General features: G+C 49.4%; 1 protein-coding gene across 1 annotated transcript in view; it reads right to left on the reverse strand.

Moving 5' to 3' along the window:
- Positions 1-475: 475 nt before the first annotated feature.
- The window catches only part of Ift43 (intraflagellar transport 43), a 79112-nt gene continuing 59034 nt past the window's right edge, over positions 476-20553 (reverse strand). Inside the window, exons 6-9 of the mRNA XM_075948055.1 lie at positions 1775-1847; positions 1471-1546; positions 925-987; positions 476-766 (exon numbers count right to left, since the gene is read on the reverse strand). Of these exons, the coding sequence (XP_075804170.1) occupies positions 647-766; positions 925-987; positions 1471-1546; positions 1775-1847 (332 nt within the window). The 3' untranslated portion in view covers positions 476-646. The remainder of the gene's footprint in view (positions 767-924; positions 988-1470; positions 1547-1774; positions 1848-20553) is intronic.

A 20553-nucleotide genomic window follows, 5' to 3' on the forward strand; every position in this document is an offset into this window, starting at 1 on the left:
GGGGATCCTCAGACAGGAGGAAGACAGGAGAGTGTGGTCTCAATAGTCACCCATCCCGCCATCATATCCTGACCTTCACACCCACCGCTTGCTGCTCTGGGTGTGTGTGTGTGTGTGTGTGTGTGTGTGTGTGTGTACAGCGCAGCTGATGGCAGCTGCGGAGGTGCCCTGAGAATGGAAACTGCTTCTAGGAACAGCCATCCTCCCTCCCTCTTAAACTTTCCCTCTTGCGCTTCAACTCTGTGGAGCATTTAGAGCCATTATCTGATTATTTAAAAGTCACCTTCCTGCCTCCTGTAATTCCAGCACTTGGGGAGACTGAGGTATTGGAGGATCAGAAGTTCAAGGGAAACCTGGGTAAACAGCAGCAACAACAATGAGAGAGAGAGAGAAAGAGGAGAGAAATGTTGCCTTTCATCAACCATGAGTCTAAGAGTCTAGGAAGGTATTGGACAGAGTGGAGGAAATGCTGAAATGCTCACAGAATAAAACCATTTATTGAACTGGAGTGATTGGAGTTCACTGTGGCCTACTGAAAATAAATATGTTATTACAAAACATTCAGTATAAAAATTCTAAGCTGCTCTCAAGCTCCCCTGGTTTCAGACTTCCTGCATTTGTCCGAATGCACAGGGATGTTCCCAGGTCAGGTGTACCTAGACGATCCCACAGGGTCCTCCTTCTCTGCCCGCTGCAGGTCCCACTCCATGAGGAGCTCTGATGACACCTCAGTGTACAGATGGTCCCAGTCCCAGCCTACATCATCCTGCCAAGATGAAGATGGCTAGGTAAGAGAAAGAAAAGCCTTCCCTCCAATTTGGGGCCAACTTCCCACCCTATCCAGGCCCAGGGAGGCACAGGCTAAGCTGGGGGGCTCCCTGGCTGGAGCGGCATCAAGGTGCAGGGCTGGGGTGAGTACTGTACCTCTCTTACTTCATGCTCAGGTGCCAGCACTTTGGTGAGCAGCTTCAGGTCAATTTCTCCATCCTACAAATGTACGGAAAGTCAGGCTGGACCCTCTAGGGCTTCAGCATTACGTTTACAAATAAGGAGAGGAACTTGCGTATGACAGAACTCCCCAAACAGAGACCCCAAGAAAAACTTTGATCAAAACACAAAACCCCAATTGAATGGTATGGTCGCTGGAAAAGGAAGGGAGGCTGTGGCATCCTCCACGCTGGACTCTGGGAAAAAGCAACACTAAGAGGTCAGAGCATTCCACAAGGGCAGATGGCGACAGGGCGGCCATCAGGTGGTCACTGTGTGCCAAGAGTGTGACTAGAGACAGCCGGGAGCCTGGGAGGGACCTATGGCCCATGGAGGGTCCAGCTATGTTTTGAGATGGCCAAGGAGTTACCTCCAGTATTTCTAGGCAGCCTTGGGATGTGGAAGAAGCATGTACAGCTCTGGAGGAACCTCCATGGACGTCCCCTGGAGCTGGCCCCTCTGGGCAGAAGTGGGTCCACTCACCAAAGTCTGAAAGGCTGAGTACTTCATGAGGTCATTGTCCAGGTCACGGTAGGTCATCACTCGATTTACCTGGATGCTGAAGGAAAGGGAGTGAAAGAGTTACAAGCAGTGTTGGCTGCAGGGGAGCTTCCGGGTTTCCATCTCTAGAACCGTGCGTGCAGACAGAATGTTCTAGCACAGTACGAAGAATAGAATGGAACCTCTTGCCAAAAAGACCAGAAAGGCCCACTGCAGATGACATTTGGAGTGTGTCAATGTGTATGTTGGAGGTTTCCTTGCCAACCCCACACCTAGATTTACCCACCTCGGAGGGGACGCCACCTGCAGCACAAAGTCTTCCTCCTGCACATCTTCCAGATCGGGGATCACGGGAATATCTGCAAGAAGAGGTGGCCTCGTCACTGTCCACAGCACGAACAGGGCTCCTGTCCACTTGCCCACTGACTGCTTAGTCAGCTTCGAGATGCCAGCCCTGGCACTGTAGGCTGTGGTTTCATAGGCACTCAGACAGTCAAACATGGAGCGTGATCCGTGTCTGAGCCACAGGCCTTATCGCCGATGGATTCTGGTACCAGGGAAGGGGCCTTGAGGTGGATCTCCACAGAGAAGTGTAAAGAATGAGAAGAAACCCTTAGCCCTCGGAGAAGCCCTTTATGAGGGCAGATGAGAGTGGAACCAAAGGGCGTGGCACAGTCTGAGACAGAAAGGACAGTGTCACCAGCACAGGGGACACCCGTTCATGAAGTAGATCTGCACATGCACTGTCCCAGTCAGGATCCCCGCTGCTTGCCTCTGGAGGACCCTTCAGTCCAGTCATAGAAGCTGGCTCCGGACGCTGTCAGAGATCAGGGTTGCCATTTTTCTGGCCTACTGTGACACTAGCTTTCTGGTCTCACTTTCTCTTGCCAGCTTTGGGAGTTCCCTCTCTGAACTCTCCAGACATACTACACACATGCGCAGAGATAAGAGACTAACCACAAACACAAACAGGAGAACCAAGAGATGGGCCTGCCACTTCATTAGGGGAGCCTGCTTAAGTTGCCATAAAAGCATCCATTGGGAGAAAGACACATTTTCTCCAAAAGACTCTCACTGACTTGTTTAGGAGTTTTGTTTTAATCAACCAGAGCAAAGAAAAAAAAAATGGTGGGGCAAGAAGAAAGGCCACGTGGGGTGAGGCAGTCCTGGGAGCTTAAACCAACTGCAGATATACAGAAAAGAAAACATCCCAAAGGGGCGGCTTGGGCTTCCGTGGGGAGATGCAGTTTTGTTTCCAAAAGAGGCATCAAGTCATTCCACAAACAGCTGGGCAGACTCCCGCCACTTCCAGCCTATTCATTATTTCCACGCTGACTGCTCTAGTCAGGCTACGCCAGAGTACGTAAATGTCTTCATTACTGCTTCCAGCTGTAGACTTACAGAGGCTCCGTACCCAGAAAAGGAGAGTGAGAAACCGGGGAGACACAGAAAAGAGAAAGACAGGCAGAGAAGGGAAACTGTGAAGAGGACCAAGAAATAAGGAGACATTGCCAATGAACAAGACACACAGGCACTGGGCCCCAAATAACGAGACACATTCAGGAAGCTCTGGCCCTGAAGGGGGCCCTTCTGAGCTTAGAGTCGCTCTCCTGGTCCTGAGATTGCATTTCTAATGCTACTGAAAATCTAGCTTTCTTTTCTCGTTCTCCCATAATCAGTAGAGCATGGGGGTGGGGCTCCCTGGCTATGAGGCTGCACAGTCCGGCCGAGGGACAGAGAAGCTGGCTGTGGCCTGTGCCATCCGTAGAATGACAGTTTTTATGGGAGCCAGTCAGCAGCTCACTGTTGGCTCTCCTGGCTGTGGAGTCCAGCCTGAGATGAATATTCAGGAGTTGCTGAAAATGGCCCATGCTGTGTAGGGGCTCGGGACGGGGTCTTCCCCAAGTCCGCGTCCCCTCCGCAACTTCAGCATTTGGACCCTGTCAACTCAGCCCAGCATCCTCAAGCCCCGAGGAACTGCACTTCTGCTCAGAGTTTACTGCCACTCCCCGTGGGCTTTCCTGGTGGGCCCCACTTCCCTCCTCCAAATGTGCACAAGGGGGTGTGGGGCCTGCCCATCTGTGACAGATCAGAGGTCAGCACAGGCCTTGGCAAAAGGCGGCTCAGAGTGGCACTGTTGGGGCTGGCCACACAGTGGGACTTCTCTCTAATTGGAAGCCTGGTGCCCAGTAGAACCCGGTGAACCGCCTGAGTGAGACAGAGCCAGCGATGACAGCCAGGCCAAGACAAGCTGGAACATTCCGGTGCAGTGACAGCTTGAGCTACCGCAGCAGAGGCAGGCCATCCAACTCCCCGCTCCCAGCGGAACAGGTGGCTGTGGAGACGGTTTTGGGCAAACTTCAAAGAACTTCAAAATTTAGAGTTTTGGATTTACAGTCACAGACAAGGGCTTGCTTATGTTCACAGGATGTTCTGGGGAGTCAGTTTCTGCTTCCTTTTCTTCCCTTCCCCCAACTTGACCCCTCTGCCACACATACCATGGATAAAGCTAGAGAAGAAGAGAGGGAGAGAGAAAGAGAGGAGAGAGGGAGAGAAAAAGAGAGAGGAAGGGAGAGAGAAAGAGAGAGAGAGGAAGAAAGAATATAAACTCTAGAAACTTGCTCCCTCAGGGTTAGAGAGATGGCTCGGTGGATAAAGTACTGAGGACCCGAGTTCAGATCCCCAGCACCTAGGAGAGAGCTGGGTGCGGCAATGCGACCTGTAGCCCCCGAGTGCTGGAGGTGGAGACAGGCAGATCCTTGGAGCTCTCTGGCCACCTAACTTAGTCAATCAGTGAGCTCCAGGTTCAGTGAGAGACCTTACGTCAAGTTTTATGTCAAAAGGATGGAGAGTAAAAATGAGGATGCCTATGATCCTCACGTACACACACACACCCTTATGCACACACACACACCCTCACATACACACACACCATTCTAACAGAGATGAGGGGAGCCCATTTGGTTCTACTGAGAAGTTACCACTATTTCATCCTTTTCTGCAGTACTGAGGTCATCACCCAGGGCCCGTGTGTCAGCCAAGTTCTTTCCCACTGACCTACACCCTAGCCAATCTACCACTGCTTCTAAAACCAGTAATTCAATCGACTCTTTCCTCTTCTCTCGCGCTGTTTCTGGATAAGCAATGATAATGGCCGTGAGGTGAGTGGAGCAGGCATGCAGAACTCCTCTCCAAAGTCAGGAGGGCAATCCTGGCGTCAGGGTCAGGAGTCTGGATCCAGGCTCCACTGCACACTAACTGTGTGGCTTATGCCCCCAGGCCTCAGTTTCTTCATCTAGAAAATGAAGGTCACAACTGCTTCTGACTCTTTGGCCATTGTGAATATCAAATGCAGTCATGGAAAATGCTAAGCACTGTGCTAGCACACAGCTATTATTTCACTGGCAACTGTCCTAGCACAGAACATGGGGAGAGGCTGCGGCCCTGCGTTCACTTCCTCAGTCAATCCTGCCGGTGATAATCCGGTTTCAGGAGAGCTTGGAGGCGAAGTAGGAGGAAGCAGCTTCTGTGAGATGAGATCCTCAGCAAGCAACAGAACCAGGCTTCTGATGGCTGAGGCTCTCTCAGACCAGGGTGTTTCCTAATGCAAGCATCTTACCTCCAAAGACATCTCTCTTATAGGGGAAGGCCAAGGGGCTTCTAACGGTAGGATGGCTTCCCTTGGTTCCCAGATCTAAATAAGCTTAGTCCCCACTGAGGTGGCTGACTTACTACAGGCCACAGAAGGGCAAAACTGTTCCCCTACCAGAGAACCTGGAGACACCACCCCACCGTGACTCATCAGACTGGGGGAGGGGGCTGGGTACCTCCAACAGCCTGGAGAAGGGGAAGGACAGGTCAGAGCTTTGTCTGAGGCAGTGCCCTGGGTCTCATCATTCATCTCCTTGTGGAGTCTCCCTGCCCCCCAGCATCTAGCTAGAGTCCTACGTTGTCTCTCCTTACCCTGCATATTACCTCCCCACCCACGCTAGCTACCTCAGCAATGTGGTGTGCAAGCTACTTCTCTGCCCACGTGTGCCTGTTCAGTCAACCTGTGGGAAATATTGTCCCCTTGTTTGTCCAGCCTGGTCACCCACCCATTTATCAATTCATTGATCTGAGCACCTATTATGTGAAGGCACCTGCTAGGCAAAGCCAGAAGCAGCAGGGCTCTCATCTTCATGAAGACCAGCCAGACAAGCATAATAAACAGAAACAAATTCCCTGCTTACAAGTAAGAACTCATACTAGGAAGGAAACTAACTTCGTTCTAAGAGAAAACAATAGGGAAACCTAACTGTTATTGTTCCTAAAGTGAAATTCACATTAAAGGTGCCACGAATTCAAAGGCCATAGTGAAGTTTAGCATGCAAGCCCCAGTCCTTTCCTCAGAGGTAATCATTTAACTTTTGTAAGGATTTATGGAGACGTGGCACACACCACAGCACATCTGTCCCTTTAAAGTGCTGTAATTTCTGTCCTCCTGGACATACAGGTGTGTCACAGTCTTTCAAACAGCCGTCTAATATCCTACTACGTGAATGCGCCACGATGCATACAACCTCGTCCAGGGAGGACCTGGGTTAGAATGTGGGCCATGAGTGAGGACTGAAGGGAAGCCGGCTGGAGTTAGGGATAGAGCAGCTGAGAACCGGAAGAGAAGCTAGATCAAGCCTGGCAGGGACAATGTGAAGGGCACTTGGAGGGGAGATGCCCCTTGCCGCCCCAAAGGTCGGTTTGCGTGGCTGGAGCGTGTGGCCTGGAAGAGACTGGCATGGGCTTGGCAGCAGCGTGCACACGGTACCAGGAGAGGAAGGACGTGCTCAGCCGGTCAGAAAGCAGCTACTGTGCTCGCTGTGTGCACATCATGGAAAGCAGGACAGAACAGATATGGCAAAGCTGCAAAGGGAGGCGCTGCACACAGCGATACGCCGAGGGCAGAAGGGAGATGTAAACTTAAACTAGCTGATGTCAAAGACGCATCCCCAAATAAATAACAGAGAAATGAAGGCGAGCTGAGCAGAGTTGAGTTGACAGGCGCCCCGCAAACGCAAAGTCAAGCACGTGGAAGTGCAGAGTCCATCTCCGCTACACTCTTCCAGCTACGCTGTGAGTTCCACTGCGGCTCCAACCGCCACAGGAGGATTGGTTCTTCAGGTCAACCTAGAGCGACCCTTGGGTACTTCCTGGGTTTCAAAATATCATAGCAAAGGCTTTGCCTTGCTTGTAAGCTGCATGGCCTGCTGGGAAACAAAGGGGCCTCCTGGCTCCATCCTGAGGCTGGGTCACACTGTTCTTCACCCATCTCCACTTTCGGGAAGCTCCTCACAGAGGCTTGTGAGTACATGACAGCCATTCTGAGAATTGATACCAAAGCAAACTGATGCTACCTCCCAGATCCAGCTCTCCAGTTAAGACCACTGAAAACAGTCAGTGTGGGGCTACAGATATGGCCTGGCTGGAAGAGTCCCTGCCGACCATGTACAATACCCTCAGTCTGAGCCTAACAACATAGACGCATAGATAAATAGTACCTATATAAATATAAGAGATAATTAATACATGTACATCACACAAGCACATCAGTTATAACTGGTCTAAAGAGGGGAGAAGCTGCCTTTTCCCCTCCGACATGTTTCACCACGGAGAGCACCGAGATACCCAGACACTGGCTGCCTGTTCCCAGAGAGGTCCTGTTCTACTCCTTGGGCTGACCATAAAGAGCTAGCCTGCTATTCCAGGTGAGGGGGATCCAAGTGTCTACAACACACCATGTGGCAGCTTCTGTCCTCTCCAGCTGTTTGTACCACGACAGACTATGATCACCTTCCCTCAACTTTGGCCTTTTGAGACAGGGTCTCCTCTAGCCCAAGCTGGCCTCAAATTCACCGCAGTCTTCCTGCTTCAGCCCCTAGGAGAATACAGGTCCTGGCTACGGATGCCGGCGGAAAACAATGTTTTAGGTGGGCTCTGCTTGCCCTGTGTACAGCTTCAATAGCCACAGGCGTTTTACCTAGAGGAAACAAGCAGGCCCCCGTATGACCTCTGGGTCCTGCCCAGGAGAAGACGTCTCAGGCTGAGAGCCCTTCACTCAGAAGTTGTTCTTCTTTTTTACTGACTTGGTTTTTCTTTTAGCAGCGCTGGGGATCAAACCTGAGCCTTGCACACTTATAGCAAATGTTCCGACAGTGAGTTTCATCCCCGCCCTCTGCTGGTTTTCTTGGTTGGGGATTCCTACATATGTCCAGATAGGTTTCTGTAGAACATAATATCTCTTCTACACGTCAGTACTTTCTCACCTTCCCAGGCCCCGTAGGGCATTTACGACAGCATCTGTCCTTATCACTTCATCTGCTGACCGCTTGGGACACACATCTCCTCACCTACTTCTTCGCCACTCTGTAACCTGGCCACCGCAGGGCATCCGTGAGCTGTTAGGACTCATGTCCACCATTCAGATCCAAGTTCAACAATCAATCTACATGAAAGAAATCGGGGCACACTGCTTTAGGGTGCAGTCCAGACACACCGAGTTTGTGCCACAAGTCAGCACTTGCAGGTGAGGGAGAGCAACGGCCATGTTCTTTGGAGATGGTGACCCGAAGGCAGGGATCACTGTGTCGTTTCTCTGTAGCTGAAAACTTTGTTTTACTGAATGCTGTCACCTTCTGCATCACGCATGGGGAATTTTAAGCAGGCAAACGGAAGAAGGTCTGATTGAAGATGAAGTTAAGTGAAAGAAATTGGTCTCATTTAGCACATGACAGGATTCATCTGTGTTCCCAAGTCCACTGAGGTGGCATCATGGCCGTTTCATATTCATGAGCTGCTGCGACACTGTGTCCCCTCATTTACAAAGAGCCGTGTTCAGCAAATTCTGTCCCTGTGGACACCCCGTGCATTTCATGGTCTTGTCAGAGAGACATCAAACGCTCCAGTAACCAAATACCAGAAAATGGCTTTAATTAGTGGATCTCAATCGTATAAATAATTTTTTTCTAAGTGAAAAAATGAGGATTTTTTTTTAAGAGGAGAAAGCAGTAGGCAACAGGCTTCAAACACCCGAAGGAACAAGGGAGAGAGGTCTCGGAGGAGCCCTGAGTGGTCTCCTGCATGCCCCAAATCAGGGGATGAGGTCTCCAGGTCTCTGGCAGGCCTGCTGTCTGAAGGCTCGTCCCTTGTGGTTTCTACTGCTTAACACAGGGTCCAGGCTGTCCTCGTTACGGGCAGATGAAGAGAAGAGAGCAGAAATGGTGACAGTGGCCAGAAAGCCACACTACAAAAGACTAAGGCCAGGGCTGATTGCAGACACAATGGTGACCGGAGACAGAGCCACGCCTGGGCAGCTCCCCGAGGAAGTCGGCGGTAGAAGACAGACGGCAGATGCTTCCACACAGAAAAGCGCCATGTGCTCCTGCTAAACCCAACGCTGCTCTGCTGCCAGGGAGGCAGACCAGACCCTGGAAGGAGGAAGGTCACTCTGGACAAGAATGTGGCTTCTGAGATGGACCATGTGCTCCCCAGGCCGAGTCGATCGGCAGCAGAGAAGGGGCTTGGTAAGAGCACCCCGTGAGTCGTGGCACTGTGGTGCGTAGAAGCCTGACCCCACTGCTGCCCACAGCAGGGTGTCATCACGCTTCGGAAGGAGGTCCCAGACACCCAGACAAAATGTCTTCATCTCCCCCTCCGCAACCCCTTCCCCCAAGTCTACCTAGAGCTCTATAGGAACCTGTGATGACCACACACAGGACTGTCAACCAGGGCGGGGCTCATGAGAGACGAGCAAACTCAAGGGGACTCCCAGGGGACTCAATTCCGAGAAGACCTAAGTGTTACATGTTGGGGTGGACTCTAGGGACCATCGTCGTGCTGGTGACTGGCAGCTGAAGGAGATGAAGAGTGGGCTCCTCGGAGCTTCCCGGAGCTTTTCTCCACCTTTTATCTGCAGGCCTGCGCTAAGGATGAGGAGGAAGAAAGAACTTTAAACGTAACGAAGGAACGAGGAACTCTTCGCTGAGGCCCAGCGCGAGTGACATGGTGTCACTGAGGCAGTGAAAGCGCCATCGCAGACGCACCACGCAAAGTGTGCTGGAGACCAGGCATCTCGGATTCTATTTCATCCTCTTCATGTTCCCCAGAAAAAAACAAGACAAACTACACCGCTTTCATTCCAAATCCTAAGGTTTTGTGTTTTTCCTTATATATATTTATTAAAAAAATGCTCCTTTGATCGATGCCACCAGCGACACCCCACAGACGGAACGCCTCTGAGCCGCTCTCTCCACGCAAGGCCACTGCTGGTGACAGCCAGCTGGTTTTGATCACAGCCATTCCGAATCGGATTTTCATAAGATAGATGAGGGGTCTTACTGCCGCTCTCTCTTATCAGATGAGAAACGGAGGGGGAGGGGAGGACGGGTCCTGAGGGAACAGCGCAACAATCAAGGGCTGTGTGGTTCTTTCTCTGTCCCTCAGCTGCAGCAATTTTCAAAAGAGTTCGCCTCAGGCACTTTTAAATGATGGTGTCTCAATTCTGTAATCATCTTTCAAGAGCTTTCTCTTAAAGGGTCTTTTAGGTAAACCTAGTCCGTCAACCACACTTATGGACTCAGGAATCAAACTGTCCTGTGGATGTGTATAGATGAGTCCCCACGGTCGGTGACTGGCGGTGAAGTTTTCGAAAGCTGGGGAAACTGACGCGAGGAAGGAAGAGCCCCGGCTTGGCTAAGTTCGCCTCTTGTGAGAGTTAGGGGGTCCCCTGCTGCCTCCTCCCCAGATTTTGGCCACCAGGAGGTTCAGCTGGCTCAGGTCCTAGAGGAACATATTTCCATCTGTGTCAGAAGGCAAAGACTTCTTTCTCCAAGCAAGGGTAAAGTGACATTCCATGCCTAACTGCAGACACATAAACATACCCGTCCCTTTCCATTTCATCGAGGCAACACCCGGCAGTCGGGCTTCAACGTGAGCAATGGACCGCCTAGTGAGGGGCGCCTGGGCAGTTACCGGCCATTCCAAACAATTGGCTGAGCGTTGGAGGCAATTCAGTAGCTACACCTGTCTTCATGGCAGAGTCCATTAGGCTGTTTCTTTACGGAATCCCCGGCATTTGAAAAAGATCCTAGGACACCAAGCCTTTACCTCCCTGGTCACGTACACTCAAGCGTGTATGGAGAGTTTCTGTGTAGAGGCTGCCATTCCTGATGTGGAGCGCGTTGCACTGAGGAGCTCACCTGCTCTCACGGGGCAGCTGCCTCCTCCCTTCACAACTGTATGGACGAGGGACTGCATCCGGCCTGGAAGGCTGACTATCCTTCGGCCGCATCTGGACAGCCCCAGAGAACTAAATAGGAGTGATTTAATCCTATCCAGAGTCTACCTTCCGTCCCCATGAGGAGGAAGCCAAGAGCTGAGAACATAGACCCTCACTTCTATCATGATTTCAGAGAGATGGGATTCTTCATATTGGTCAGATGAATGTGGGGTAATCTACAATACAACACCTCCCTCCAGCTAGACTATAAATGACAATACTGACGGCGCTTCCCGAGTTCCCGGAAGAAGATCATGCAACCTGCTGCATCGAATGCTCGCACACAAGGAGCAGTGCTTCAGATGGGGTCATGGAAGTAAGCTGGACATGATCGAAGAAGATGGAATCCCAGAGAAGCTAGCTGTTGACAGAGGTGTCCTGACAGCAACTGTGGCAAGTCTGTTAGGGTCTGAATGTGACCTGTTCCCATGTGACACGTCCCCATGGGCTTATGGTTATACACATTTGTTCTCTAGGTGGCGCTGTTACTATGGGAAGCTATGGAACCTTTAGGAGGTAGCACCCAGCTGGCAGAAGTAGGTCACTGGGGACAAGGGCTTTGAAGGTTATATTATCGCGGGGCACCATGATGTGAACAGCCACCCACACAGGCTTCTACCATGTGATGTGAACAGCCCCACCGTGTCTCCCCTCTGTGATGGACTGAGACCTGCCAAAACTGTGAGCCAAAATAAATGTTTCCAGCAAATACTGCGGTCACAGTGACTCAGAAGTAAGGAATACATCTGGTGAGACTTGAAACATCAGCATACCGCTCAGATACAGAGCGCCCCTCCAAGCTCTGCCAGATGCAGCAACAGAAGTCAGCCACGCGCTTCTTGCCATAAACATGCAGAGCTCCCACCTTAGACCAGAACGTCCAAAACCACGAACCCAAACAAACCTTTCTCTTCATAAGTTCCCATCTCGGGTATTTTATTATAGTAAGCAAAAGCTGCTTTCTTTGCTGCTGCGACAAAATCCCTGACAATAACCAACTCAGGAAAGGGGTCATGTCGGCTCACAGTGTGAGGGTACAGTCCACTGTGGCAGCAGGAGCTTGAGGTGGCTGTCAGGAGAGCAGTGCTCACTAGCCCTCTCCTGTCCACACAGTGCAGTCCAGCGATTGGCGGGGGGGAGGGGGTAGGGGGTCCTCCCAGCTCCACTAACCTAGAGAGACCCTCACAGTCACGCGGTGATTTGTCTCTGGGGTGATTCTGGACCCCATCAAGCAGAAAACCAAGTGCTGTCAAACATACACCCTTCTAAGTAACACTGAAAACAAGGGTACTTTGGACTCAGAATTCAGCACCTCCTCCATGCTAGGTTAGCTATGCTTTCACCATTATTACGGCTAAGATGCCTACAGTGGGCGTATGATATAATGGTGCGCCCACTGTCCTACCTGCAGCCAGTGATGTCATATTGTTAGCTTGAAACTAGCCGACGTGGCACCGCAGAACCTGGCAAACCCTGCTCTTCGTGACTGGCTTTCTTCCTATGGAAAGCTGGTTGCACTGGTCATGTGACCTGTGAGTTATTCAACCCGCCATGGTGAGCGGGCGAGAGGGTGGTTATCACCAAGGTGAGCGCGCAGCATCGCCACAGGTGAAGCAGTTAGCACTGTGGACGTGGACACAAGCTTAATTATCAATACGCTTTCCCACAAGATTGGTTTCTGTTTCAAATTTCTTTTCTTTTAAAAAAGATTTATTTATTTATTTATTTAACGTACACTGGTGTTTCACCTTTATATACTCTGTGTGAGGGTGTTAGATCCCCTAGAACTAGAATTATAGACAGCTGTGAGCTGTCATGTGGGTGCTGGGAATTGAACCCAAGTTCTCTGGAAGAACAGCCAATGCTCTTAAACCACTGAGCTATCTCTCCAGCCCCGTTTCAAATTTCTTACCCAGGATCTTGTAAACAAAGTAAGGCACAGACCAAAGGGAGGGCAGCCTGCCCTAGCTCACAGCCTCTGAGCACTGGCTGCAGTTTCCACGTGTGGATGCTGAGGCAGGATAGGCAGGGATGGGGTTAGATTGACTTCTGTATAGAGTACTGTTAACTTTGGACTTATACTGGTTTATTTAATAAAAAACATCAGCAGTAATGATTATTGCTTAACCAGAATTACGAACACAAAGGGGCCAGATTTAGGAGGCACCTAGGAAATGCCACCAGCTGCAGGAAGCTGCAGGAAGGCGGGTCACACAACAAAAACGTCACTAAGCATTAAACAGGTGAGGCACCAGGATTCCACTCAATCTGCTCTTAAAGGGCATTTCCCACTTTCGCTTGCTCTCCACTGAAGCCATTGGGCTCAAGTGACTGTTGTTCGCAGAAGGCATGGAGGATGTGGTAGAAGGGTTAAGGGAGAACGAGACAGTGCCCGAAAGAGAGGCGGAAAGCCCAGAGATGGAGATGGCTGGGGAGCAGGAGTCGGGGGTCGGCTGAGATAGCCCTCTAGAGATAGCGTATTTCCAATTCCGTTGACAGCCTGCACCTCACGTCTCTTCCAGCCTCATTGCGTGGCTGTGCTGAGCCACTTTTACCTATTTTCCCTGTTGACATGGATAGAAAATTGAGCAATTACCCTTAAACTCAAAGCTCTCAGATCATCCAGATTGCTACACTTGAAGAATTAAGTCCCCAATCGCCCCTGGCTAAAAGTGGCTCGACTCAGCTTGTCCTTTAGGAATTAAACACTTTTGGGTTGGTCAGGAGGATTTATTATTCCTAGGTTTCAAGGCATTTCACTTCTGTCAAAACTGGACCTCGGAATGTGAAAGAGACAGCTCTCCCCAGCGGGGCTACGGTGCACCCACAGCTCGAGGCTGCCGTGAGAGCGGGTCACAATGCTAGACACAGTCCTGCATGACGCAGAAGGTGATGCCTGAACACAATGACTTTGATTAAGCTCCTGTTTCCAGAGACTGGGGAGAGGCTCACAGATATTTTTCTAACTTACAGTTTGGTTTAACATAAACGAGTTGAAAGTTGAGTCCATGTTCAATTGTACATTCAGCGGTTGTTTTAACCTGACTATCCTTTGTGCATGTGTGTGTCCTTTCACGTGTGTGCACCCCAGAGCACCTTCCTGCGCCCATTTCCCCAGTGCTGGGACTATAGGCACACACTCCTGTACCCAGGATTTTCAGGTGGGCGCTAATAAAACTCCAGTCTATGCTTGCATGACAAGCACTTCGCCAACTGCGGCTTCTCCCCAGTGTCCCCGAATATTGTCTTCTGGAGATAAAGAATTTCTTTTCCCCATCTGTGTCCCCTCGTGCTCTTTGAGGCCTTACTACCAGGAACTGTCTTCTACGACTGAGTGCCTTTTAGGGCAGATGGAGACTAAGCAGGCCCGAAAGAGGTGGGGGTGGGCATGGGGGTGACACACCTTTGTGCCTGTGGTCCCTTCTCTATCTCCCAACCCCCACTGCCCTTCCCTGGATGCTTGCCTGTCCGCCTCATCGCCCAGCTCAAGTGAGGGCTCTGTTTTTCTCTCTAACAGCACCTGTGCTCTTCCTTCAGGAGACCAAGTCATCATCTATTCCTCTTTGTTGTGTTTTGTTTGTTTGTTTGATTTTTCGAGGCAAGGTTTCTCTGTGTAGCAGCCCTGGCTGTCTTAGAACTCATCTTTCAGACCAGGCTGTCTTTGAACTCACACCTTTTAGATCCGCCTGCCTCTGCCTCCCCAGTGCTGGGATTAAAGGCGTGAGTCACCACATCTGCTGGTCCTGCTTATTTAGTTGTGTGATAATATGTTCTATTCCTGTCCCCTGCTACACTGTAAGAGGTCTTGAAGGCAAAGACAATGACAACCTTGTTCACCATCATATCCTAGAGCCAAGCCTCGCGCATCCCTCAGAGGGATGTACAGATGGTTGCTGAGTCAAGGAATGAGGGAGCAGCTTGTTCAAAAAGTCACTTTCAGAGACTGAGTTCAGTCCTATTCCAGATACGACGCTCCTTTTCAAACACTGTGTAACCGTCCATGACAGATATCTAATGGCTTTAGAGCAATAAAAAACTTGATTTTTTTTTTGAGACAGGGTTTCAAAAACTTGATTTTAAGAATGGATCAGCTACAAATTGAAAAGTGGGATTATGTGAAATTAAAATGTTTTGTATAGCTAAAGAAATAAGCACTGAGAGATTACAGAATGGGAAAATATCACTGTCAACTATGTATCAGACGAGGAATTGGAATGTGATACTTTCTATATATAAAGAACTTCAAACATTAAACACCAGATATCCAACTGATAAATGGACCACTGAACTGAATAGAAAGTTCTCAGAAGAAGACATACAAATAAATATTCGGAAAAAGTGTTCAACATCCTTAGCCACTAGAACTGCTTTGATGTTCCCTCTCACCCCAGTCAGAATCGGCAGCATCAAGACAACCAAGAAAAGCAAATGCTGAGGCGATGGGGAAAAGGACACCTGCTTACACTGCCGGTGGGGTGGAAACTGGGGGAGCCACAGTGGAAGTCAGTGCAGAAGCCCCTCAAAAAACTAAACACCGAACTGCCATGACTCAGCTGAGCCATTCCCAGGAATATACTGGAAGGACAGTTAAGTCAACGTACCATGGAGATATTTGCACACCCATGCCTACCGCTGTACTGTTCACCTAGATGTCCACAAGCAGGCGAAAGAAGAAATACGGTATACACACAATGGAATTTTAGTTAGGCAGAAAGAAAAACTAAATGATGACTTTTGGAGGAAGATGGGTACTGAAGATCACATGCTATGAGACAGACCAGACCCAGAAATGTAGTTAAATACTGCGTATACTCTCTTACACAGACTCTAGACTGAAATGTACATCTATGTATGTGTGTGTGTATCTGATGAAAGGGGAGAGAGGGGAGAAAAGAGTAATGGAAAATGTGTGGCAAGAAAGCAGAAAGGAGGGGGACATGTGATCGGATGAAGGTAACCAATAAGTCACAGGGAGAGGCCATAAGAGAGATTGGGACCCATACCATCAAACACAGTGTGACACGTGTGTCTAAAATGCCAAAATGAATGCCATTACCCTGTATACTAACTTTTAAAATGTCTTTAAAAAGGATGGGTGGCTCTTGTCTAAATAGAGAAGACTTGCTCTGCCTGCTCCAAGGTCAAGTGGGGCTCTGGCTGCCCACTACTCTCCAGCCAGTCTCTATAACCTCCCACTGGTTAGGAATAACAGGGAGAGCCTCAAGCTAGAGCCAGCAGGTTAGGAAGAAGACTGAACACCGCCATAACATCACTAAAGGCAGTCTAGAGTCGGAATGGACACGAATCCGGACTTTGATCTGCAAACCTGCACCCCTTCCAACTTCGTTAACCATTCTCCACCCAGAGTCTCTCCTCACGCTAGGTTCTTCCTTCTTCCTGAGGTGTTTCAGTACCTACACAACTAAACATATGGTCACTACTATGCAACCATGTCCTGTCACACCTCCCAGCTTTGTCATTCATAGCTGCTGAATTCCTATAGAGTTTTTTGTTGTTGTTGTTTTGTTTTTTATCTTCTGTTTTGCTTCCCAACAAGGATCCATGTTCCTTTAGGGCAAAGCCATCCTGGGTTTTGTGAAGAATTTACAAATTGCCTCCAAAGACCTAATCCAACTTGCACCTGTGTTCTACTTACAGAAGATTTAAAAAAAAAAAAAAGAATTGGTTCTTGAGGGCTGGCAGCCTAGCTCATTGACAGACTGCTTAGCGGACCTGTGGCCCTGGGTACAAGTTCCAGCACCACGTGCCTAAAAGTGTCATTTTTAATTTTGTATTTAATTTTCTCGAGCTGGGGATTCAGCCTTACAGGAGCTATGGGCATTTTACAATTAGAAATCCATCCTTAGTCCGCCTGTCATCCTCTCAAACCTAACCTGACATCTTTCACGCTGCTCTGTGTTCATCACAGGCTCCGACACTCTCCGTCCGCCACCTACCCTTTTGTTGTTTCGCGTGTTTGTAATCTCTGACTGGCCTCTACATCCATCTGAGTTTTCAGCCTAGCCATGGTCTCGCAAACAGTCCCACGTCATGTCCTTTGGTTCACCAGCAGACGCCCAAGCCACTTGCAAATGCCACTCATTCTGTTTCCATCCTGAAATCTCCGAAAGTCCTTTCTCCTGTATTTTTATGCCCTATTCCCTAGAAGAACGAGGCACTGGTGGAGGGAAGTCATGCTTCTCCTTCCTCCCCAGGCATCAGGGCAGCGTGAATGGTACCCACCAAGGGTGAAGATGCTGAGAATGCAGCCATGGAGATAAGGTTTCTGAAACGGCTCCACAATCGACAGGCAGGCAAGGAGCAAGATGTCTTCTCACTAGACCAGAAGCTCTTGGAGGCCTGGGACTGCCTTAGTGACCACCATCTCTAGCACCTGGGGCAGGAACTGAGTGAGGATCCATTGGCTCTCCTCCATAAACCTAACCTCCAAGGCTGGTGGGAGATGGGAGAAGGTGACAGACAGAACAAGGGAGACTTGTTATTGGCTCGCCTCTTCCCTAGCGCTGCTCGCCCATGACCCATCCCTACCAGGTGAAATTGGCCCCTTCCTGGGTGAAAACGCTTCCTGCTCCCCTAAGAACCTGAACAGGGTTTTATTAGGAGAGCCACTAGGTCTCCTGACAGTTGTCCAAGGAGCTGTATAACGTCATCATTGGACGCATAGCATAGATGATTCACGGGGATCATTCCTGGACTCTCCCCATCCACCGGATATTCTGAGTTCAAAGGAGCAGCCCTCACTAGCCAACCATGGAAGTCTCTGAGCAAAGATAATTCTAGAAACTAGTTATATGTAACATATGATTCTTAGAGCATAATGGATTCTAAACATTCACGTTCGGTGAAATGGACCAAGTCACATGTGAAGTGTGACATGAACTAGTTTTCCACTAAGGACGTGAGCAGAGCTCAATGGAGGGACAGACTGACGCTAGGAAGGAGGTGTCGCTCCTGGGGGGTTTGTGAGGAAGGGGTTTGTGTATCAGGCCTCCATGTCAAAATCAAGTTTCCCATGCCGGGTTTAAGAAAGGGAAAATATTAGCGGGGTTCTCAGAAAATCAGTCTTTCTTCTTTCCTTCCTTGGTGGGACTCGACTAGGCACCCAGCAGTCACTCTACGGCCCGTGGTGAAGATCCCAGCAGCTCTAAGGAATTCATCCCAAAGGCTGAAAATAAGAGCTCAGAGGTCAAAGGTCTGCCTCAAAATCCTGCTGCTATCAGGTACTGGTTGCGTGACCTTGGGCAAGGTTACCCTCCCGTTTGTCTGCAGAATGGGGATAATGAGCAATTCAAGTGTTTATCAACAGGCTAATGTATGGTGTGTGGTATGCCCATATAATGGAACATCACTCATCAATAAAAGCAAAGATACTAACAGTAGTACATGCGACGATCTGAATCGGTGTTGGAATCATGATGAGGCAAAAAGCCAGGCATGTCTAGGCTTCTATTTATGTAAACTGAGATAAAATATATGTACTTATGCCTCCATTTATTCTGAGAAATGAAATTATTTTATCATGACAAAAAAAAAAAGCACCAACTGTTGAGGCCAGAGGCCAAGGAGGGGTGCGCTGAGGGGGTAATAGAGACTCTGTCTGTTCATTGTGACAGCGGCTTCACAGGACAGGAATGTCAACCAAAGAACTGCCTTCTTGGAATGGTTGAGTACTTTCATTGTACTCAAACAGCCTCAATAAAGTCGATTTAAAAACCTTTGCCACGGAGAGATGGTGTGTCAGGAAAGTGCCTCTGGCATAAGCATCAGAACCTGAGTTAAGATCCTAGGAACCCAGACAAAAAGCTAGGCCTGGTGGTGTGTGTCCAACGCTCCAGCAATGCAGGGCAAGGGTGATGGGCAGATCCCTGCAGCTCACCGGCCAGCCCAGTCAAACTGATGAACTTGGGGTTCAGCGAGAGACCCTACTTAAAAAGTAAAGGTGAAAAGTGATCTAGAAATGACATCCCCATCAGCCTCTCACCTTCACACGAATGCATACACATATATACACAAACACACACACACACACATACACATATGCACACACACAAACCACACCGAGCTTGCTATAGACTGTTGATTGTTCTTGAGAGCCATAGGACGCAATATGTAAAACGTAAGCCAAATTGGTATCATATCCCTAGCTTGGCAGCTGGTAATGGTGATGGCGACATTGGTGGACAGCTGAGGAGTAAGAGCTGATTCTCCTGGGAGTTGGAAAGGCAGCCTCCGAGTCCCGCTACCCCATATAAACCCGCTAAGCCTCCATTTCTTAATGTATTAAAGGGCAGGTTTGCTGAGCACGAGCCAATCATAACATGATTCCTGTTTCAGAAAGGGTCTACACCCAATCACTTCAAAGTACACCTAACCTCAGCTAGAATTTCCCTAAGCAGGCTTAAAAGGGGCTGCCTTATTCTCCCCCAGGGTCGAAGCCATTTTGGGGGGACCCGAGCATGCTGATTTTTCTCTGTTTGTCTGCAATTGCATATTGGTGTCTTCTGGTCATTTGGAGCAATCTAAGGACTCTAGAGTAGCATTTTCCACAAGGAAAAACGTGAAGGAAGCAGGGTCTTTAGACGCGTTGGAAGGCGGCTCCAGGCAGAAAGAGCTCTAGAAATCATGTTTCCCGAATTTAATGTTCCTAACACAAAGCCCAAGTTTGTTGGTGTTACAAACAAATACACAAGCAACCGGACACCAAGTTACTCAAAAACTGACCTGCGGACACTACTAGCTAATACTCACTCCTTCTTGCCGTTCCAGACTGGCCAGATTCGTACACTGCAGACAACCTCCATTGCCATCTCCTAGTTCAGGCCGAGGCCCCCAAGCTTCCCAGGCCTCAGAGGTCTTCGGCCACAGGTGTGAGGTGAGCTGGCCCCAGACAGGGGATCAAGACCAGAGATGTGTTAGGTTGCACAGGGGCACCAAAATGACAGTTCTGTGATGGAGTCCTAAGACGGTGGCCTGGATCCAACACAGGCTAGATTCTTACTGGGTAAACAGAAACCTGAACTCAGCAACCCTCAGGAATCTTACGATTTGGATTTCTGTTTGTCAGGAAGGTTACTGCTTCCCTTCAACTGACAGGGGCAAGATACACTTGGTTCTGGATAACCAGTTTGTGGACACTGACTCTGTAGACTAACATCTCAAACCACACCTTCCCACCGAGTCGCAGGTCTCTGATTTTGTGAGACAGCCGGGCAGTGTGTCCCTGATGAGTAATTTTCTACCCACAGAGTGGTCTTTGGTGATCGCTGCACTCGCTCACAAGATGCCTTAGACTAATCCATGGCCACGGGCCACCCTCAGCCGAGGAAAGCTAGAAATACAGCCTGACATGGAACTATAAACTTACTTAAAACGTACTTTCTAAATGCAATTTTATTTTTTCTCTCTCCTTCTCTCCCTCTGCCTCCCTCCCTCCCTCCCTTTCCCCCCTCTCTCTTTGTAACTTGATTATGCGGTTCTCAAGCATGAACTTTGTAGTTGACAATATTTTGTCTTAATGGCAAAAAGTTGGACACATCTTAGTGCTAGCTCCAAACAGCTGTCAAAATAAACACCTTGACCATCAAAGACTTGCCAAAAAATGGATCAGACTTTGAAGGGGGACAGATAGGTTCAGGAATAATATGTCACATCCAGTGTGTCCCATATCCAATCAAACTATTCATCAGTGAGGGAGCAGTGTGTGTGTGTATGTGTGTGTGTGTGTGTGTGTGTGT

The sequence above is a fragment of the Microtus pennsylvanicus genome, chromosome 14 (genome assembly GCF_037038515.1).
Source record: "Microtus pennsylvanicus isolate mMicPen1 chromosome 14, mMicPen1.hap1, whole genome shotgun sequence".
Classification (NCBI taxonomy): Eukaryota; Metazoa; Chordata; class Mammalia; order Rodentia; family Cricetidae; genus Microtus; species Microtus pennsylvanicus.